The sequence below is a fragment of the Stegostoma tigrinum genome, chromosome 22 (assembly GCF_030684315.1).
Source record: "Stegostoma tigrinum isolate sSteTig4 chromosome 22, sSteTig4.hap1, whole genome shotgun sequence".
In the NCBI taxonomy this organism is placed as follows: Eukaryota; Metazoa; Chordata; class Chondrichthyes; order Orectolobiformes; family Stegostomatidae; genus Stegostoma; species Stegostoma tigrinum.
In genome coordinates, this window is record NC_081375.1 from 37,014,439 (window position 1) to 37,036,441 (window position 22,003).

At 41.7% G+C, this 22,003-nt stretch overlaps 2 protein-coding genes across 9 annotated transcripts in view; one reads left to right on the plus strand and one right to left on the minus strand.

The window, feature by feature from the left end:
* The window catches only part of nup85 (nucleoporin 85), a 39,121-nt gene that overhangs the window by 5,014 nt on the left and 12,104 nt on the right, over window positions 1-22,003 (plus strand). For 7 of the 8 annotated variants that reach the window (XM_048555528.2, XM_048555530.2, XM_048555532.2 and 4 more), the window contains exons 5-12: window positions 6,027-6,070; window positions 7,459-7,528; window positions 8,497-8,618; window positions 9,443-9,577; window positions 11,078-11,200; window positions 13,983-14,114; window positions 16,360-16,466; window positions 21,668-21,751. In XM_048555528.2, coding sequence (XP_048411485.2) covers window positions 6,027-6,070; window positions 7,459-7,528; window positions 8,497-8,618; window positions 9,443-9,577; window positions 11,078-11,200; window positions 13,983-14,114; window positions 16,360-16,466; window positions 21,668-21,751 — 817 coding nt within the window. The remainder of the gene's footprint in view (window positions 1-6,026; window positions 6,071-7,458; window positions 7,529-8,496; window positions 8,619-9,442; window positions 9,578-11,077; window positions 11,201-13,982; window positions 14,115-16,359; window positions 16,467-21,667; window positions 21,752-22,003) is intronic. The other variant, XM_059653782.1, reaches the window with a different exon arrangement.
* Window positions 1-22,003, minus strand: part of gga3b (golgi associated, gamma adaptin ear containing, ARF binding protein 3b) — an 87,294-nt gene that overhangs the window by 2,287 nt on the left and 63,004 nt on the right. The gene's annotated exons all lie outside the window — the stretch shown is intronic.

The following is a 22,003-nucleotide window of genomic DNA, read 5'->3' on the forward strand; positions in this document are numbered from 1 at the left end:
TGAATTAGAGAATCCAGCTTCTTTTCGCTGTTGAATGATTGAGAGCATGTGCATTTGCTATTTAAAACATTTAGGAGAGGTGCCTTTTTCAAGTTTTCATGTTGTTCACTTACATTAGGTGCTCCATCCCCATTTATACTGAAAGCAACCACCCTCATTTATGAAGAAAGAACCACAACAACAAGGAAATATGACCCAGATCTGAACTGATTAGAGGTCTGAAAATCTACTCTTTGTCAGTAGTGGACTTTAGTAATTACGAATAAGACCTAGGAAAAGCCATTCACGTTAATATTTAAAAACCAAAATCAAAACTTTACACAAAGATTAACAAGGATCACCTGCCATTAATATTTTACATTGGTAGACTGTTGACATAATCCCTCCCTATGAATTTGACAGTGACTGGACGTGCCTAATTGATTTATTGAATTTCTTGAGGCCTGTCTGTCATGTCCATTAATTATTTAAGAATTCCCGTGAACCCTTCCTTGCCCTCTTTTCCACAATTTCTTCAACGATCCTCCATTTTTCAGATGGAACATCAGCCTCTGGTCCTACTAGTGTGACCTAGCTTGCACATGGACATTTAATGGAATAATGATGACTTTTGTTTCCTTGCGACCGATGACATGCCCCTTGGCAATCTGGTAGCTTTGTGATCTCCTCACTGCCTGGAGACCTGTATGCTGACTGCACTGTGTTGGAAGTACAGACTTGCCCATTTTCTTGGTGATATGCCTTGGGCTTGACCAGTTCTAGGTCAGTGCATAATTTTTTTAAAAATTCATTAATGAGAGGAGGACATCACTGGCTTGGCAGCATTTATTGTCCATCCCTAATTTGCGCAGTTCAGAGTCACCACATTGCTGTGGGTTTGGAGTCACATGGAGACCAGACCAGGTAAGGATGGCAGTTTCCTTCCCTAAAGGAAATTAGTGAACCGCATGGGTTTTTCCAACGATCAACAATAGGTTCATCGCCATCATTAGATTCTTAATTCCAGATATTTTTATTGAATTCAAATTCCACCATCTGTCATGGCGAGATTCGAACACTGGTCCCCACAATGTCACCACATCTTTGCCAGCATGTCATGATGTTTTCAGTAGGACCGTATTAGCAGCGTGACTCACGGCAGCAGAGAATGGTGGAAAATTCCCACAGCTATTGTATCCACTCCCTGCACCATGCCATGTTTGATATGTGGAAGACGCTTGTTGATTATCTCTGACTCAGGAATTGCTACTAAGCTGGCATTTGACAAGGCATTTCAGTCTCACTGCTGTAAGTGGTCAGTTGGGAATATTATGTCAAGGTGGGACCTAGATACCCCACCATTACCAGTTTTTGGGCCAGTCACATTTAGATTCCTCCACATAAAATGCCAGCATGTGATCACGTTCCTGAGTCTCTGTGGTGTGATGACTTAAGGGTCAGTTAGGTCAGTGGCTGGACAGTTGGCTTGCGAATGTGCCAACAGTGCAGGTCAATTTGCATACCAGTTGAGGTCAGCATGGATGTCCCACCTGCTCAGGTTTGCCTCTCATCTGAGCCATTGTGACCTTTAAGTTAAACCACCACCAGTCTACTCTCGAATGAGAATAGTTCTGTGTTTTTTTTTGGAATTATGGTGATGCCACCTTTACTTAGTGAAAGTTGAAGATCAGAGTAATCCAATGAGCTCATTGAAATTTACCCCTCTGATATCTAAACTCTCCTATGAATAATGTCCATCACCTTCAATGTGCTTTGTCTACTCTGAGGCTGTCATTTCCATATGTACCTTATTCTGGGTAAAGTGGATCGTGCTAATAGTTTTAAATTTATGCCCTTTGGTCCTTTCTTAATTTAATTGCTATAAAAAATTAATCAATACCATGAAATGTTTTGTAGCCTCCTTAATTTTTTTTCTAGACTGTGGTGTTTGAGCTTCTCAAATTTAATATGGTTCATTCTAAAGAATTACAGAGTACAATAGAAGAAGGAGATCTTTCTGCCAGCTTTATTCTGCTTTTCTTCCTTAATGTGTGTGTTAGTGTTAGTGTTAGCCTCAGCTATTCCCTGTGATCAAATATTCAGTACTTTGGAAACCCTCTGTGAAAATGCATTCCTATTCATCTTTCTCCTTGCTAAATAAGAATTTTACATTGATGATTGCCAAATATGCTTATAAAACAAAAATTGTCTAGCATATGTTGAACACTTCTCATATTTTAGCAGCTACCTCTCTCTCAAAAGTTAGCTGGAAGTTTTTCGAGAGGATTTGTAGTTTGGGTTGTGGACGAGTTTGTGGACTTGCTTGCTAATCCAGTGTGTTTGATTGCAGACGTTTTGTCACCCTGTTAGGTACCATTGTTAGTGTACTTCTGGTGAACAATTGGTGCTCTGTCTCGCTTATTACTTATATGCCTTGGTTTGCTGGGTGGTTGGCAGCACTTCCAGTTTTGTTTTTTAGTGGTTTGTATATTGGGTCCAGTTCAGTGTGGGCTTTTGGAATGCAGTGCCTCCAGGAATTCCCTGGTATGCCTCTGTTTCACTTGTGCTATTATGAATATATTGTCCCAGTCAAATCCGTGAACTTTTTTGTATGTGTGACTCAGCCAACCGACTGAGCTCTACTTGCAAACAACTTCGCTTCCTCCATGAATGCCTCAGGAACCAGGTACAGAGTGAAACACAAGCCTCCACTCAACAACCCACAAGCACGTAAAATAGCTGAACAGAACACACACAGAATGCTATGAGCAATGCTTAATGATGCCTGTAACGCACTCCACAGGTACGAACAAGAAAGTGCGCATCAAAAATCACAGTATCTAGTCTTTACGGACCAGCAATTGACTACTACCCTCGAACAGGCCATCACCATCAATAAACCATCCTCCCCCAGCTTCTGAATCCGTATTCCTCAATGTTGAACAACATTTGGAGGAAGCACTGAGGATGGCAAGGGCATAAAATGTACTGAGGGTGGAGGATTTCCATGTCCACCACCAAGAGTGGCTCGGCAGCAGTACTACTGATCGAGCTAGTTGGGTCCTAAAGGACGTAGCTGCTGGACGGGGTCTGCGGCAGATGGTGAGATAACCAACAAGAGGGAAAAACACACTTGACCTCATCCTTACTAATCTGCCAGCAGCAGTTATATCTGTCCATGACGGTATCTGTAAGAGTGACCTTTGCACAATTTTTGTGGAGACGAAGTCCTGCCTTCACATTGAGAACAAGTTCCATCGTGTTATGTGGCACTATCACCATGCTAAATGGGATAGACTTCACACAGAGCTAGCAACTCAAGACTGGGCTTCCATGAGGCACTGTGGACCATTAACAGCAGCAGAATTGTACTCCAACACAATCTGTAACCTCATGGCCTGGCATATCCCCCACTCAACCATCACCATCAAGCCAGGGGATCAAACCTCGTTCATTGAAGAGTGCAGGAGGGCATGCTAGAAGCAGTACTAGGCATACCTGAAGATGAGTTATCAACCTGGTGAAGCCACCGAACAGGACCACTTGCATGTGAAGCAGTGAAAGCAGCAAGTGATAGACAGAGCTAAGTGATCCCACAACCAACGGATCAGATCTATGCTCTGCAGACCTGCCACTTCAGTCATGAATGGTCATAGACAATTAAACAACTCACTAGAGGAGGAGGCTGCACAAATATGGAAGAGCTCAATGATGGAAGAGCCCAGCACATCAGTGCAAAAGATAATGCTGAAGCATTCACAGCAATCTTCAGTCAGAAGTGCTGAGTGGACAATCCATCTCTGCTTCCTCCAGTGGTCCCCAGCATTACAGATACCAGTCTTCAGCCAATTTGATTCACTCCATGAGATATCAAGAAACGGTTGATGACACCCGATACTGCAAAGGCTACTGGCAATAGTACTGAAAACTTGTGCTCCAGAACTTGCTGCTCCCCTAGCCAAGTTGTTCCAGTAAAGTTACAAGGCTGGTATCTACCTGACAATGTGGAAAATTGCCCAAGTATGTCCTGTATATAAAAAGCAGGACAAATTCAACCCGGCCAATTACGGCCTCCTCAGTCTCTGCTCGATCATCAGTAAAGTGATGGAAGGTGTCATCAAGAGTGCTGTCAAGCAGCACCTGCTCAGCGACACTCAGTTTGGGTTCCGCCAGGGCCACTCAGCTCCTGACCTCATTACCGCCTTGGTTCAAACATGGACAAAAGCGCTGAATTCCAGAGGTGAGGTGAGAGTGACAGCCTTTGATATTGAGGCTGCATTTGACCAAGTGTGGCATCGAGGAGCCCTAGCAAAACTGGAATCAATGGGTATCAAGGGACAAACACTTCTGTGGTTTGAGTCATACCTGACACATAGAAGATGGTCATGGTTGTGGGAGGTCAGTCATCCCAGTTCCAGGACATCTCGGCAGGAGTTCCTCAAGGTAGTGTCCTAGGCCCTAATGTCAGAGGTGGGGATGTTAACCGATGATTGCGCAATGTTCAGCACCATTCGTGACTCCTCAGTTACTGAAGCAGTCCATGTTCACATTCAACAAGTTCTGAACAATATCCAGACTTGGGCTGACAAGTGGCAAGTGACATTCGTGCCACATAACTGCCAGGCTCTGACCATCACCAATAAGAGACAGTGGGGTTACCATTGACCAGAAATTCAACTGGACTCACCACATTAACAGAGTGGCTACAAGAGCAGACCAGAAGCTGGGAATACTGCAGTGAGTAACTCACTTCCTGACTCCTCAAAGACTGTCCACCATCGACAAGGCACAAGTCAGGAGTGGGATGGAATACTCCCTACTTGCCTGAATGAATGCAGCCCCAACAACACAAGAAGTTTGACACCATCCAGGACAAAGCAGCCTGCTTGATTGGCTGGTTCTACATCACAAGCATTCACTCCCTCCACCACCGACTCTCAGCAGCAGCAGTGCGTACTATCTCCAAGGTGCACTGCATGAATTCACCAAAGGTCCTCAGACAGCACCTTCCAAATCCACAACTACTTCCATCTAGAAGGACAAGAACAGATATATGGGAACACTACCATCTCCAAGTTCCCCTCCAAGTCATTCACCATCCTGACTTGGAAATATATCACTGTTCCTTCACTGTCGCTGGGTCAAAACCCTGGAATTCCCTCCCGAATAGCATTGTGGGTCAACACATGGCAGGAGGAATGTAGTGGTTCAAGAAGGCAGCTCATCGCCACCTTCTCCGGGGCAACTAGGGATGGGCAAGAAATGCTGGCCAGCCAGCGATGTCTACATCCCACAAAATTAACCAAAAAATAAAGCCAGGAAACTATAGACCAGTGAGCCTTAGGTCAGTGGTGGGTAAGTTGTTGGAGGAGATTCTGAGGGACAGGATTTACGTGCCTTTGGAAAGGGGAGGACTGATTAGAGATAGTCAACATGACTGTGCATGGGAAATCATGTCTGACTACTTGATTTGAGTTTTTTGAAGAGGTGACAAAGAAGATTAATGAAGGCAAAGCAGCAGGCATTGTTGATATGGACTTCAGCAAAGTGTTTGGCAAGGTTCCACATGGTATCTTGTTTAGTCAGGTTAGATCGCATGGGGTCCAGGGAGAGCTGGCCAATTGGTTGCAAAATTGAGGGTGGTTGTAGAAGATTGCTTTTCGGACTGGAAGCCTGTGTGTCATAAGGAGCGGTGCTGGGTCCACTACTTTTTGTCATTTGTATAAATGATTTGAATATAGGAAGTATGCAGATATTGCAGATGACACCAAAAGAGATGTTGTAGTGGACAGTGAAGAAGATTATCTCTGAGTCCAGCAGGATCTTGATCAGGTGGGTCAGTGGGCTGAGGAGAGGCAGCTGGAGTTTAATTCAGATAAATGTGAAATGTTGCATTTTGGTAAGACAGTGGCAGTGCACCTGTCTCTTGGCCAGGAAGATAGACACTAAGTCTGTCTTGGTACCTGTGCCCTCTATGTGCCCATGTTTTAGATTTCTGATCATTTTAGCAAAAGTTATGTGCAATAATGTTTATTTTCTTTTCCCAGCTTTTCCTCAGGATCCAAGCTTGTCAATGCAGTATGAGGATCAGGTATGAGAACACGATGGTACTGTGAGTTTCATACTTAATTGGGCTAAAGCTGAGGTGATCCCTAAGATGTATATCTATTACAGATCAATTTTATTTTTTAAGTTTGTGCTAGGTTTGTACATGACTTCACAATGTATGCAGCATGCAAACTGCCATGTCCTACTCAGGCTGCAGAGCAGTCCAGCTGTAAGGTGCAGAATTGCTGGATTGGCTTGAAAGGATTAATTTCATTTAGAAATTTCACAAATCGACTTTGATTTTTCTCCTTTTCCAAAGGCATTGACCCCTTTGTTGGGGGATCCAGGCTCTACAGGTGCTGACTCTTGGCTGGGTTCTGTGGGCTATGACACCATGCCACCATGTCAGAAATAGCTCACTACTCATCCACACGTACTGTATTTATCTGAGGCTGTAATAAATATCTCTATTGCTTCTCACTGCCCTAATCTGGACTTTCATAGTCCAGATTCAAGATAGATCAGTTGCACATGTGGGTTCCGTTCCAGCCTTGGGTGACTGTCTGTGTGGAGTTTATACATTCTCACTGTATTTGTGTAGGTTTCTGCTGGGTGCTCCAGCTTCCTCCCATAGTCCAAAGATATACAGGTTAGGTGGATTGGTCATGCTAAATTGCAACACAGTACCCAGGATTGTGCAGCCTGGGTGATTAGTTATAATTCATCCGAGCTTGGGAGCGAGGTCTAGGTAGGATGCTCTTCAAGCGGCCGGTGCAGACTTGTTGAGCCAAATGGTCCCTACCTGTGTGTAGGAATGCTGTGATTCTCTGGAATCAAGGTATTTCTTGAACGAAGAATTGCAAAAGATTACAAAGCTAGTAAGAATGTATATCTGCCTCAGAACTGGAAATTTGTTCTATTCTCTATACAATGTAATTTCAGATCAAACACTCTCAGGAAAAATGCATTATAGCTTAGTTAAGAGTACTGTAAAGCTTCCTCTATTCTGAACTATCAAACACTCCCAGGACAGGAACTGCAAAAGATAAGGTACAGAGCAAACCTCCTTCTAAACAGTCCTCATTAAACTGTCCCAGGATAGTACAATATGGGGTTAAGTATAGAGAAAACCTCCCACTATGTTGTCCTAATCAAATGCCGATTAAACAAGTACAATGTGAGTTAGATTAGACACCTGCTTTCTGGACTGAATCTGTTCCATCTCATCTCACACAGGGATTCCTTTCAGCTGACAGATGAAGGAGATGCCCAGCCTTTGACTTTCATTGGCTCTGAGTGCAGCTTTTGGGTGTTTAACCCAGTGCAGTCTCCAGGCCCTGTGTTTTTTTTTCGCAGCAATTTGAAATTTTGGAGTAAAATTGTGCGGTGCAATTGGAAGGATAACAATGATGTTTTCTCTTTTAATGGCAGGTTTCAATTCTATCTGCAATGGAGCTAATCTGGAATCTCTGTGAGATCCTGTTCATTGAGGCAGCTCAAGGTAAAACTGAGTAGGTGCCAGTGATCGACATGTGTAATTTACTTTTATCGGTATTTACTTTTGGGTCATAGATGACACTAGCACCAGTAATTGGCCATCTGTTACCTGTTCTCAGGACAATGAATCATTGATTGAAACACAATCAGTCAATCACGACTGGAATTAATATGTCAATATGTTACAGTATGACGGAAGAGTGTGCAAGGAGATTAGAGTTAATGATGGATTGGAATGCGCCAGGCCTCCTGTTCCTGATCATCACCTGAAGATTTGCCCTGAATGGAACTAATTGAACTCGTTGAGTTTTTACAACAAGCCAATACCATTCATGGTGATTGTTCTAGTGTCAACCACAAATTGGGAATTTTACTGAATTAAATTTTACGTCTTGTTCAGTTAGGATTTGAAAACACATTATGATGGGCTGCTAGTTTAGCACCACCAGTAGACAACTAAAGTTCATACAAGTAAAACATCAGTGCACCCTATTTGAGGTGACTGTGGTACTGCATCACTGGGAATTGTGTGGACCAGAATGCATTAGACTTACAATCTCAGTATTCAGAGGGCTATTTGATAGAAAATGGCCTAATTCTACTGGGGAAGATTCCACCTGAACTGCTGCTCTTGGTACTGTACGAAAGAAGACTGTGGATGCAGACCTTAGTTAAGCTGATTCTAATTGCCTTTTGTTGAATAACCTGACTGCCATTGTTAGCCTTGAATATGAAACTTGCTATTCGAGGAATGTAAAATCAAGTGGAACCTGTATCCCCGCAGAACAAAACTTGTCTGAACCTGGAGAGACCCATACCCCAGCGGAGACTTGAGGTCTATGGGGTCACATGTGCCAGTGGGGTCTCAAACCCATAACTTGGCTGCTGCAAATGCATTGTGACTCTGAATCATTTTAACTAGATGTTTTGATTGGCTCATGGAAATACTAAGGCACTAATGTCTGATTGCAGGTGGTTCCCTCATATCACATCTTCTGGACTGGATCAGACTTCATATTTGCCAGGTGGACGCTATGTCTGATCAGATCATGGCTTCCGAAAACCCTGTGGAACATCTATACTACTGGAATGTGGTGAGTGATGACCTAGTGCTGCCAGGGATCCTGGCTCTCCACAGCCCCTCTAAGGAGGTTATTGTGGTTGGGGTGATGGTTCTAGAAAACAAATTTACTGTCCTATAAGATTGTCTGTGTTATTTGATTCATGCTGGCCAGAAAGAAACTCATTCTCATCCATGTGTCAGCTGGATGCTACATGCAAACACTGTGTTCAGGGATCACCAAGAATTGTGTGGACCAGGACATGTTAGGCTAGTATCTCAGTATTCAAGGGTTTAGCTGAGACCAAAGGTCTAGTTCTACTGGGGAAGAAAAAGAAGGTTCCATCAGAGCTCCCACTTTTGTTACTGCATAACAGGAAGTGTATGGATGTGGACCAGAGTTAAGCTGGTTAACGAGGGGATGGAATGGGCCAGGTTTCCTGTTCCTGATCACCGTCTGGTTCCCTGTTCTGAGAAGAGTGTGAAGTTGAGTGTGCTTTATTGTGATGGCCCCATAATTTCCAGTTTTAGGCAATGACAGTAGTCAGACAGTGCCTTGGCCAGGTGCCTGCAGGGAATTTAAAGTTCCTCATTTTGTGTACCCTGAAATAATTAGTAAGCTGTTTACAGTGGAGCTTTAGTGATTCAGAGTGGTACATTCAGGTTTCTGAATCAAATGGAATGATAGTGTGGAGGTGTTGGTGTTCAGCTCCAGGGTCAGGTGTAACAGGGATTTTGTCCTGCAGCGGGGTCCAAGAGCTTGTGTGAAGTTCAAGTGAAGTCTGTCAGTTAGACTTTCTCTAAGGCAGAGAAGTTGAGGGTCTAACACCTGTAACAAGCGTGCCTATATTTTTCTAGGTTACTGGCTTTGTGCTACAAGGCCGATTGGAGGAGGCTCGACAGTTGCTGTCTAAGAAGGCTGTGACTGAACCTGCAAACAGTTCGATGTACAGATGTATGGATGAACTGATGCGAAAGATGCCTTTTTACGCTGTATGTTGCTAAATTGGTTTTGTTTGCCACCTTTACCCCCACCCCACCTCACTCATCCTATCTTCCTGACATTCTCTGAAGGCTCTTACTCACTTTTGGGTGGAATTGCAAAGATCATTTTATACATTGGCCCAAATGGCTAATTTTGTTTCTGCCAGTTTTATTTTTTTTGTTTCTCTTCCCTCAAGTGATGGATGCTAAAGTACTTTTATTCAAGTTTTGATTTCTCCTTTAAAGCATCTGTTATTTATGTCAGCCTTAAGCTATCAGTCCAGCAGCAGAGACCCGTGTCAGACTGTAGTGCTACCTACTAGCATGCTCCAATCTAGGACAACTGAACAGTGATCAAAACAGGTCCTTGCTGTTTTTTTTCTCTGCATTGCCCTCTGTTTGGGATACTAATATCATTTGTCTCATTTAAACTGCTATTTCTCAGCAATGCGTAGAAAACAAACTGATTAATTTACAAAATTAAAAGATTTCTAATTCTGGAGCTGGATTGATGCTGTTTAGTGTGTAGAACAAGGGCTGGCTAAATTCTCTTTACAGATAGCATTACTGCAGCAACAGAAACTTTCATTCAACATCTGGTCTGTCTTCCAATTTCTGCCCATGAATTGAAAGAATAGTAGTCAAACTAATCTCTTCAACTCACCTGTGTTGTGACATCAAGGAGGAGAAAATGTAGGGTTGATGATGAGCAGTCCCCGGTGGTTGAATCCGGCATAGGTGTCCACTCTAGCGTTATCTCTAATCCAACCCGCCAGGGCCAGATACCTAGGTCTCAAATGTGTTTCTGTGTTATATTAAGTGAATTTTGTTGTAGGATTTTGAAAATATTTATTCTCTGTGGCCTTTCCTCAGCAATAGATTATCTCTAAACAGGTATGCCGCAGTTTAAGTATTAGTGACATAAGACATGGCTTTGAGACAACACCGAAGCTCACAACAACAAAAGCTTTGGCGATCCCCTCATTGTCCTCGGGTCTTGAGGGTGGACAGGTGGAATATCGTAGATATGAGGAGTTGCTTCTTCTCTGTCAGGAATTAGACATTGCCACTGAAAAAGGAGCAGGTGTTGCTGGAAAATTGCCCTTGGCTGACTAAAGGCTGTCCTCATGTATTGTTGGAATGGCTAGCTCGTCTATTTCCCTAAAGGTAGCATCCCAGTCAAGACTGACTCTGTTCCTCTGGTTGCATTAAATACTATTTAGGAGTGAGTTTTTTTTTGTCTCTGCCTTGTAGCTCAGGCAGATTTTAACATCCCTACTGCCATCCCCGATAAGATAGCTGACTCTTCAGGGACAGGAAGATTTACTTTGGCACCCAGGCTCTTTGCATTGGGCTCATGCAAGTTGCAATCTTTGCTCATTTAGGAACCTAGTATTATTTCTGTTCATGTGATCCTAATGCTCGAATTTTAACATGATATGAAACTGATATGATCAGAAAATTGAACCATTACATGCTTTCTTCGCTTTCTCTTTATCTTCACCTCAGCATAGCAGTAATCAAACTATAACTGAGTTTGAGTTGAAATGGCGTTATTGGCAAGAGGAATGTGAGCGATGCTTGAAAGAGGGAATTTTTGCATCCAATAATAAACTGCTGCTAATCTGCAAGGTAAGGAAGAAAGCCTCTGCTGAGCTGTCAGTGAACAACATTGCTTAACCTCAATTCTTCTTGTATTTAATGATATGTTTGGCTATAAAGGGCATTGCCAGGGCAAATTTAGAGTACTGTGCACAGTATTGGGCTCCTTAAATAAGGAAGGATGTGAATACACTGGGAGGTGTTCAGAGAATGTTTACTAAATGAATGCTTGTAATGGGTGGGTTGCCTTATATAAGAAAAGGTTGGACAACATAGGCTTGTATTCGCTGGAGTTCAAAAGAGTAAGAGGTGATTTGATTGAAATATATAAGGTCCTGTTGGGGGGGGGTTCTTTCAGAATGCATATAGAAATGATATTACCTCTTGATGAAGAATCTACAACGAGGGCTCACTGTTTCAAAATAAGAGCTTGCTCATTTAAGGCGGAAAGGAGGAGAATTTCTTTCTCACAATCATGAGTATTTGGAATTCTGTAAAAATTCTCAAAAAAACCACAGGAGGCAGAATCTTTGAATATTTTTAAAGTAGAGGAAAGACAGATTATCAATAATCAAGGGGTTAAAGTTGATTGGGGCTGGGTGAGAAAGTGGTGCACCTAGATTAGCCAAGATTTCAATGAATGTAAGTGTGCCCAAGTGGGTGAATGACCACTTCAAGCTTTAAATTTGTATGTTCTTGTACTAATGCGCACAGTGAAACTCTTAGAAAGAAGAATGTTAAAACTCTCATTCATTCTCAGTGTATTAACAGTAAAGAAGCCAATTAAAAACACCCATCCCAGCAGCAGGCTATTTGTGGAGCTCTTGCAGATCATCAGAGCACAAAAACATTTAGAAACCAGCAGAAAGTCATTAGGCTCATATAAAGGGATATCCCTATATAGAAAAATCTGTCTTGGTTTCTCTTAAAATTCATCACTCCTACTTAATACAGAAACTAATTGTGGCTTAAAACACATTTGCAGAAACTTCTTCAACGCTCTTTTTCGTTTAGTGAAATCAAATAGAAAGAGTGAGACAAGAGCGGGGGGAAGGTTTTCAGCAAAATGTAAAAGTGGCATGCTGTAGAGATGGAGCTGAGACCTCAACAATTTACAAATATACAAATTACTTCAATAAAGGGACAGAAGGCATGGTTGCAAAATTTGCTTTTGACACAAAGATGTGTATAAAAGTAAGTTGTGAAGAGGACATATGCTACAAAATATAGATAAGTTAAACTTATATGGGTGAAATTGCAGAAAATTGAATACAATGTCAGGAAGTATGAAATTGCCTATTTTGGCAGGAAGATTAATGAAAGCCTATTCTTTAAAAGATGAAAGGGTGCTGAGCTCTGAGGTGTGTCCTAATGCATGAATCACAAGTATGCAGGTTCAGCAAGTAATTAGAAAAGCTAATAGAATGTTATCTTCTATTTTAAAGACAATTTAATCCAAAAGTAGAGAGGCTACGGTACGGTTATACAAGGTGATATTGCATCTGGAATACTATGTACTGTACTTCTTTAAATAGGATTCATTTAGAAGGTATTAAGAAATTAATACGTTGGAAGCAGTTCAGAGAAGGTTTACCAGATAAATACTTGTAATGAGTGCATTATCTAAAGATGAAAGATTGAACAGGCTAGATTTATATTGGCTGGAGTTTAGTAGAATAAGTGGTGACTTGATTTAAACAGAAGATCGTGAGGGATCTTGACAGCGAAACCTCGAACTAGGTGTCACTGTTTCAAAGTTGCCAGTTTAAACATGAAGAGGCAAAATATTTTTGGAGTGTTATGAGTTGTTAGACCTCTGTCCCTGAAATGGTGATGGAAGCAGAGTCCTTGAATAATTTAAGGTGGAAGTAGATAGATTCTTGTTATGCAAGCAGATAAAAGGTTATTGGGGTAGGCAGTAATGCAGATTTGAGGTTACAGCCAGATCAGTAATTTTATTGAATAGTAGAGCAGGCTTGAGGGGCTGTTGGCCTAATCCTGCTCTTTGTAAGTAAAATGCACAAATTTTTCATACTTTATAGATGAATAACTGCCCTGAATCAAAGATTGTTGAATAGAGCTGAGAGGGCGATCTGTTATGATCAAGTTAAAGGTCGAACACAGTCGAGGTGTTAACTGGTTTGCTGCTATTCCTGTACTTAGGCAGTTGTCTGTGGACTCAATAAAATGTGGCCTGAGATCTGTCCTGAAGAATGGTTTCAACCTCACATCAAGCTATTTATTTACCCACCAAGACAGCCTTTTTAACCATTATGGACCTGATCCAGAGAAATCTTATGGTGGTCTTCATAACAACATTAAGTGTTCAAGATACTATTAAAAAGAGATTTTTGCTTTCATTGGCATACCCAGAGACCATTCCAGATGCAGTCACTGAAGAATTCCTTAAGCTACATTTCCTTTGTAATGTATCCTGGTAGTTATTTTGATAAGTGAAAACGTCCTGCAATGAGGTTCTTATGATAGTATCAACTGTTCCACAGGTGTGTCATAACATTCTGTGAATGTCCTGCAGTTAGGGATTGTTCAAATTCATTGGAAAAAATGAAAGTGAGTCTAATGAATGGTCAAGGCATTCTGCTTGGTGTCATTTTACTTGTGCTTTTGATGCTGGCGGTTAGCGTTGAGATCCTGAACTGAAGTTCTGTTTGCTACTTCACACTGAATCACTGTGGCATGGCCAGCTGGCATGCCCCTAATCCTTGTAGACTGAGCTCAGCTAATTGGTGTTTAAAATGTTTGAGGTGCAACTTTTGCAAGGAACTCAAAACAATTTCTGTTTCTTCATTAGATCCTAGCAGGTGATGAGAATGCAGTGTGTGACAAGAAGGATATCTTGTCTACCTGGTACCACCTACTGGTCAGCAAGCTGTTGTACTGTCACCCAACTGTAAAACCAACAGACCTTTATCAATATGCTGAGGTAAGAAACCTTCAGAGAACTCCTAACTGCCCAGGTTATCTAGCAAAATATTGTTCTCGTTCTGTCAACAATGGTCTTTAATATGGTTAAATGGAGAAATCTATTCAGGCAGTTGTTCCCTAAACCTGATAATGTTAAGAATGGAGGCAGAAGTGAATATGTCAGCGAGCATTCTAAATTAAATGTCAGCCTTAACTTTGAGTTTAGTTTGGCCAGATTGTATTAAAGCAACTAAAGTTAAGAATAACTGTTGAAAATACAGAGCAAGTTAGTTTGAAGTTAGGTGTTTGCATGACAATTGATGGAACATTGCAAAGGAAGTTTTCCTTTGTATCCACACTGTATTTGACCAGGAAGTCTTTGATGGATCAGTGTATAAGGAGATTTAAATAAAACAAATTCGAGGGATATAGCTTTAAATTGAGGGGTGAAAGATATAGGACAGATAGTAGTTTCTTTACTCAGAGAGTAGTAAGGGAATGGAACGCTTTGCCTGCAACGGTTGTAGATTCACCAACTTTAGGTACATTTAAGTCGTCATTGGATGAGCATATGGACATACATGGAATAGTGTAGGTTGGATGGGCTTCAGATCGGTATGAAAGGTCAGCACCACATCGAGGGCCGAAGGGCCTGTACTGTGCTGTAATGTTCTATGTTCTATGAAGGGCCACTGCTCTTGAAACATAGCTCTGTTCTTCTCTCCGCAGCTGCTGCCAAACTGCAGGGTCCATTGTACCCTGAAGGTGGCAACGCAGGTCGATTGAGTGGTCAAGAAGGCATACGGCATGCTTTCATTCATCGATCGGGCTATTGAGTACAAGAGTTGGCAGGTCGTGTTGCAGTTGTACAGGACTTTGGTTCAACCACATTTGGAATACTGTGTACAGTTCCGGTTGCTACTTTACCAAAAGGATGTGGATGCTTTGGAGAGGGCGCAGAGGAGGCTCACCAGGATTTGCCTGGTGTGGAGGGCACTGGTGATAAAGAGAGGTTGAGTAGATTAGGATTATTTACATTAAAAAGACAGAGGTTGAGGGGGGAACCTGATTGAGGTCTACAAAATCATGAGAGGTACAGACAGGGTGGATAGCAAGAAGCTTTTTTCCAGAGTGGGGGACTCAATTACGAGGGGTCACGATTTCAAGGTGAGAGGGGAAAAGTTTAAGGGCGATATGCGTGGAAAGTGCTTTATGCAGAGTGTGGTGGGTGCCTGGAATGCGTTTCCCATAGAGGTGATAGATTTGGGCACAATAGAGTTATTTAAGATATATCTCGTCAGATACATGAATGGGCAGGTAGCAGAGGGATACGGATCCTTGGAAAATAGGTGACAGGTTTAGATAAAGCATCTGGATTGGTGCAGGCTTGGAGGGCTAAAGGGCCTGTTCCTGTCCTATAATTTTCTTTGTTCTTTGTACTTTGTTCTTTGCTGAGTTTCTCCAGTATGTTTTATTTTCGTTTTAGGGGTTTTAGTGTGTTTATATTCTGTACTGTACCTGTTCTGAAGATGTTTGATGAATTGGATTTGTGAATACTTGATAAAGCAGTTGTGAACTTCCTGAAGTTGGCTGTGATGTTTGAATACACTGTAAATTCAATGCAAAGTGCACTGTTGTTAAAGTTAAACATTTAGGGAATCTTTTCCGAAATTGATAAAGCTGGGTAATTGTTCAGACTCATCATGTGTGTTGAAGTTAATTCAGATATTAAGATTGTTTTACAAGCAAACTGTAGTTTGTGACAGTCACTTTTTAGGTGATGCCCTCAACACTTTGGTGTTTGTGAATATTCTGGTGTAAATGGATTTACTTATTGCCCTTACCGTGGCTTGATCAATTTGCTCTGTATCTTGGCACTGCATACTCTCTGTGTACAAAGAACACAGGCAGACATGAATGGTAGAAAGGGATAGATTTTATGAAAGAGTACAAACTGACAGAGATGAAAATTGCTATAGCTTCATGATTTCAGAAAAGAGTGAGGTCAGATTGCCCAGTGTATTGATTTAATGAACATTAAGGAAGGAAGAAGTCTGTGTAGGACTGGGAATTTGAATTGTGACTGGAATCAGTGAGGACATTTCAAAGGAGCCCAGATCAAAGTGGATTAGAGGAAAGTTGATGATTGTGTTCCAGGAAAAGGGTTATAAGGTTAGAAATGAGCAAACAATGACCTGTTAGCAAAGGTTTCTTCTACAATGTGACCTTACAATGACAGTGATTCTTCTCTATGGTGTTTGCAGATCTGTTTAAACAATTTTATGTCTTCTGGGAGCAAGCCTGAGGCTCTGGACCGTATCCTGTTGGCAGCACTCGAATTCAACATCCACCAGGTGTTGAAAGACTGCTGGTAAGCATTTATCCACCTGCCAGTTGCACAAAGACTGCCAAGTTGTATCTCGACTGCCTTCAGAAAGTTAAATGTTGATGACTTCTATTATTTCATTCTGAATGAGAAAATGATTTCTTTTGAAACTAAATTCATTTCTTCCTCTTCCTGTGTCCGGGCCATAAAAGGGAAAGAGATTGGGCTTCCTTTCAGAAATCAACTCAGTTTTTTCACCATCACTCTAGCTGCTAACTTCCAGTCACGATTGAGCAGAACTTTTGGGAAGACCAAAATCATCTTGTTCCCAGGCCACCATCTATCCTCCTTCATGGTCACTATTAGGTGCTGAACCAGACAGTTTGTAGGATCGCCATCCTGTTTGGTCGAAATAAGAGCTTTTGGTTCTATTACCAAGTTCAGCTCCTTAATATTGCTAAACTTGCCCCAACAACACAAAACCACAGAAGCGTCACAGTGCCTAATAAAATGTACTACCTCATAGTTCTGGCATTGAACTTCATCTGCCACCTCACTCCGTCAACTTTTGTCAATCTACATTAATCCTCCTCACGGTTTACAATTATATTGTTTCCCATTTTGTATGATCCACAAATTTTGAAATTGGTTCCTGGACATCAAGATTTAAATCATTTAACACATATCAGGAAAGGCAAGGGTCCCAATACCTGACTCTGGGAGCTTCATTACAAACCTCCTTCCAAAATATCCATTGGCAATTACTCTATTACCTATCATTCATCTGGTTTTGTACTTTACCTTGTCACTGTCCCTTTTATTTTACGAGTTACAGCCTTTTATCAAGTCTGTTATATGGCACTGTATCAAATACTTTTTGGAAATCCATTGTACACCATCTCTTCAGCATTACCTTCACTGACCCTTTCTGTTATTTCTTCAAAATTTCAGTATGTCAGTTCAAAACGATTTCCCCTTTAGAAATCCAGGCTAGCTGTCCCTAATCAACCTATTTCTTTTCCATGTTACAGCTAACTGTATCCTGAATAATTGTTTATAGAAATTTCCTCACTGCTGAAGTTAAACCGATCTGTAGTTGCTGGTCTTATCCTTTATACCTTTTTGGACAAGGTGTGGAGTTTGCAATTCTCCAGTGTTCTGGCAGTCGCTGAATTTAGGGAGAATGGAAAGATTATGGCCACTGCCCTTACTTTCTCTTTTCTTTAATATTCTTGGAAGCATGTCATCCAGGCCTAGCATCTTTTCTAGTGAGGTTCTTTGAAATGGGTGAGTCAATAAATCAAAAAACAGGAGGGTATGTATTGTATCATTGGGATCATTATGATTTTGGAGATTTGACTGGTTAATCCAGAGTAAATCAATTTGTGCAGAGCCACTTTAATGAGGCAAGATTAGAAGTGGGTAGTGTAGAATGGAAAGAAGGGTTGTTGGGGAAAATTTCACTAATCAGCAATGGGTTACCCACATAAAGGACATGGTTGGGTACAGACAAAGTATAAACGAAGGCAGAGTTCACTGAATGACTTAGAAGGTAGAAATTAAGGTAAAGGAGAAAAAGCATGCTGAAAAGTGTCAGTTAAAAAATATAGTTGAGAACAAAGAGGAATACAGAATCATCAGAGAGGAGGTGAAAAAGTATATCAGAGAAGCAAAGGAATTATGAGAAAAGAATGGCACCCAACATGAAGGGGCTTTCCAAAGTCTTCTACAGACTCAGAAATAAGTGGTACAAGGAGTACCACTTAGTGGGTGGCATGTTGGCTCAGTGCTTAGCACTGCTGCCTCACAGTGCCAGGGACCCAAGTTCGATTCCAGCCACAGGTGACTGTCTGTGGAGTTTGCCTGTTCTCCCCGTGTCTGCATGGGTTTCTGCCAGGTGCTCTGGTTTCCTCCCACAGTCTGTAGATGTGAAAGTTATGTGGATTGGCTATGCTAAATTGCCCATTGTGTTCAGGGATGTGCAAGCTAGGCTGGTTAGACATGGGAAATGCAAAGTTACAGGGATAGGGTAGGGTGGGATGCTCTTTGGAGGGTCGGTGTGGACTTGTTGGGCCAAAAGGCCTATTTCCACACGTAGGGATCTGAGTAGGGCAGATTGGGGACCAAAACAGAGATTTACACATGAATGAAGTATTAAATGGATGCTTTGCATCTTTCTTTACACATGAAGCAGATGCTACACAGGCCATGGTGACTGAGAAGGAAGCTCTGTCACTATAAAGGTTCAAAATTGATAAGGAAGTAGTGTTGACTGGAAAATAAGTGCAACAGACCACTTGGTTCCTTGAACCTGCTCCGCCATTCAATATGATCACTGTTAATTATCCAGTTCAGTACCCTATTACCCCTTTCTCCCCAGATCCTTTGCCAAAGAATGGTATCTGACTTCTTAAAAACATTCAATGTTTTGGTCTCAACCACTTCTTGAACCCCTTATTATTTCTGAGCCTGAAGAAAACTTCGGGATGCCCCTTTATGCTGGCTGCCATTCTTTTCTCTCATTTCCTCTTTGCTTCTCTAATACACTTTTTCACCTCCCCTCTGAGCCTTCTGTATTCCTGTTGGTTCTCAGTCGTATTTTCTACCTAACACCTCTCATAAGCATGCCATTTCTCCTTTATGTTAACATCTACCTAAGTCATCCATTCAAATCTGGATTTGTTTATATTTTGACAATACTCAACCACATCCTCTTTGAGGGTATCCCATTGCTTATTTACGATTATCCCACCAACCTACCTTTCCATTCTATGGTGCTCAGATCCATTCTTGCCTCAATCAAGTGGTGCTCCACTAATTGATTTATCTTGGGCAGCATGGTGGCTCAGTGGTTAGCACTGCAGCCTCACAGTGCCAGGGACCCGAGTCCGATTCCAGCATTGGACGACTGTCTGTGTGGAGTTTGCACATTCTCCCTATGTCTCCGTGGGTTTTCTCCAGATGCACCAGTTTCCTCCCACAGTCCAAAGATATGCAGGCCAGATGGATTGGCCAAGCTAAATTGCCTGTAGTGTTCAGGGGTGTGTGGGTTATAAGGAGATGGGTCTGGGTGGGATGCTCCAAGGGCGCTGTGGACTTTTTGGGCCAACAGTTCTGTTTCCACACTGTAGGGAATCTAATTTTACTCTGGATTGACCATTGTCAATCTCTACCGTCATTATGATCCTTATGATACAATGAGTACTGTCCTAAATGTTCCACGACTGTCACTTGATCTACTGGACCCACCCCATTTCCAAGAACCAGCTCTGTAACAGTGTATCTACTCTTGTTGGACTGGACATACATTGCTGCAGGACATTCTTCTGAACACAATCTAAGAACACTTTGTTCCTTACTGCTTCTTAGACTAAAAGTATCCCAGTGTATATTTGGGTAATTAAAGTCCTATAATATAACTATAATGTTTGCATCACACCGTAATTTCCCTGCAAATTTTGTTTCTCTAAGCCTTTAGTTGCTGGTCTGTAGCCTGTGTGAAGCAACATAATTTTGCACCATTTAAGATGTATACTCTCCACCGTGTGGAAACAGGCCATTCACACTAACAAGTCCACAACCCTCTGAAGACCATCATACCAAAGACCCATCCACCTACCCTATAGTTTAACCCTGCATTTCCCATGGCTCATGCACCTAACCTACGCATTCCTGAACACTATTGGTAATTTAGCATGGCCAATCCACCTGACATGTACATCTTTGGACAATGGGAGGAAATTGGAGCATCTGGCGGAAACCCATGTAGACATGGGGAGAATGTATAAAACTCCACATAGTTGCTGGAGGCTGGAAACAAACCTGGGTCCTTGGTGCTGTGAGTAGGAGTGCCAACCACTGAGCCACTGTGTCCCCATATTTGCTACTTAGCTCTAGCCAAATTGATTCTGTTTATAAATGTTCCAAGATATCCTCTTTCTCCAGCACTGCAGTAGTCTCCTTAAAATATATCTCTCACCTGCTTTCCTTCTCTGAATACCTTGGAATACTTAACACCCCCAGTTTTGCCTTTAAGCTAGGTCTTTGTTACTGCTCAACATCTGTAACTCCCCAGTCTTATTTAATAATCATACACCTGCACAGTAACCACGATTTAGGCATTATTATTTTCAGCTTCACTCTGAATTGGACTCTTGAATTCCTCAGCTCCTCTGCCTCTGAAACCCTCATTCGACCATTTATTACTTCATGGATATTCAAGTGCTCTTCCATCCAGCTGCCCAGCATCCACAAGTATCCCAGTGTATATTTGGGTAATTAAAGTCGTATAATATAACTATAATGTTTGCATCACACTGTAATTTCCCTGCAAATTTGTTTCTCTAAGCCTTTAGTTGCTGGTCTGTAGCCTATGTGAAGCAACATAATTTTGCACCATTTTAGATGTATACAACATCCAGCAAACTCCTCTCAGATTCTCCTCTTGGATCCTAAGCTCAGTTCATTAATGCCATGTACTTGGGACCCTACATTGTCTACTGGTTCAATAATGTTTTAGTTTGTAAAGTCTCATTATTGATCTCAAACCCTTGTGTGGCTTTTCCCTCCAAATTTCTGTATGCTTCTGCAGTCATTCAAGATTTCCCTGCTGTTCTAAGTCTAACATCTTGTGCATCCCCACTTTAAGCATTTCACCATTGGTTGCTGTTTATCTGACAATTTCCTTCAAATGCTTATCGACATCTCTGCTTCCCCCTTCTTAAAAAGACTCCGTAAAACCTAATACTTGGATAAAATTTTCAGACCTAATATCTCCTATATCATTCAGTGTCAAAATCTATTTGGTCATGCCACGAGGAAACAGCTTGAGACCGTTTACTCCAAAAAGGGTGTTTTCTCTGCCCTCCTACTCTCTTGTACCCATATCTCTCAATTCTTCCACCCCCCCCCCCCCCCCCCCCCCACAACTCCCCAGTGTGTTCTCAAGGTGTACTTTTTAGCTCAAGTTTGACTTGTTCTTCTTGATGTATGATTCAGCTGTTGGATTAACTTAGTGAGCAATTGGTGGAATCGCAGGACAATTCAAGATCCCACTATAGTATTTTATTGTTTTGAAATGCATGTGGCAGCAAACTGTTTGCAGCCTATACTTGGCTGAAGTTGTTTTATGTAAGCATTTTTATGTTTTTTAGAAGCATTGCTTTCCCATCCTGGTATGCACCACGATATGCATTTTTTGCCAATGTTTTTGTAAGCTAATGTGTTTCATATGCCTCTCGTTACAGCGTCATTCTGAATAATTGGTGGTTTGTGGCTCATCTGACAGATCTGTTGGATCATTGCAAACTTCTACAATCCCATAATCTTCAGTGAGTGTATATGCTTAATCAACTGGGTTATGTGCTACATGCAGTCTGTCTATCTGAGCCTGAATTTTGCCCAAAAGCAATGTATTCTATTACTGGTACTTCTGAGCTGTGCTGTTGCCAGGCAGGCTGTTTAATGTTTCTCTATGTGTTCATTCACTGTGGTTAGTGTCCAACTTATCTGTGCAGTTTAGAAAAAGAATTAAAGGGAATAACGTTCTGAAACAGTAATGTTTGGAGATTTTAGTTTCTAAT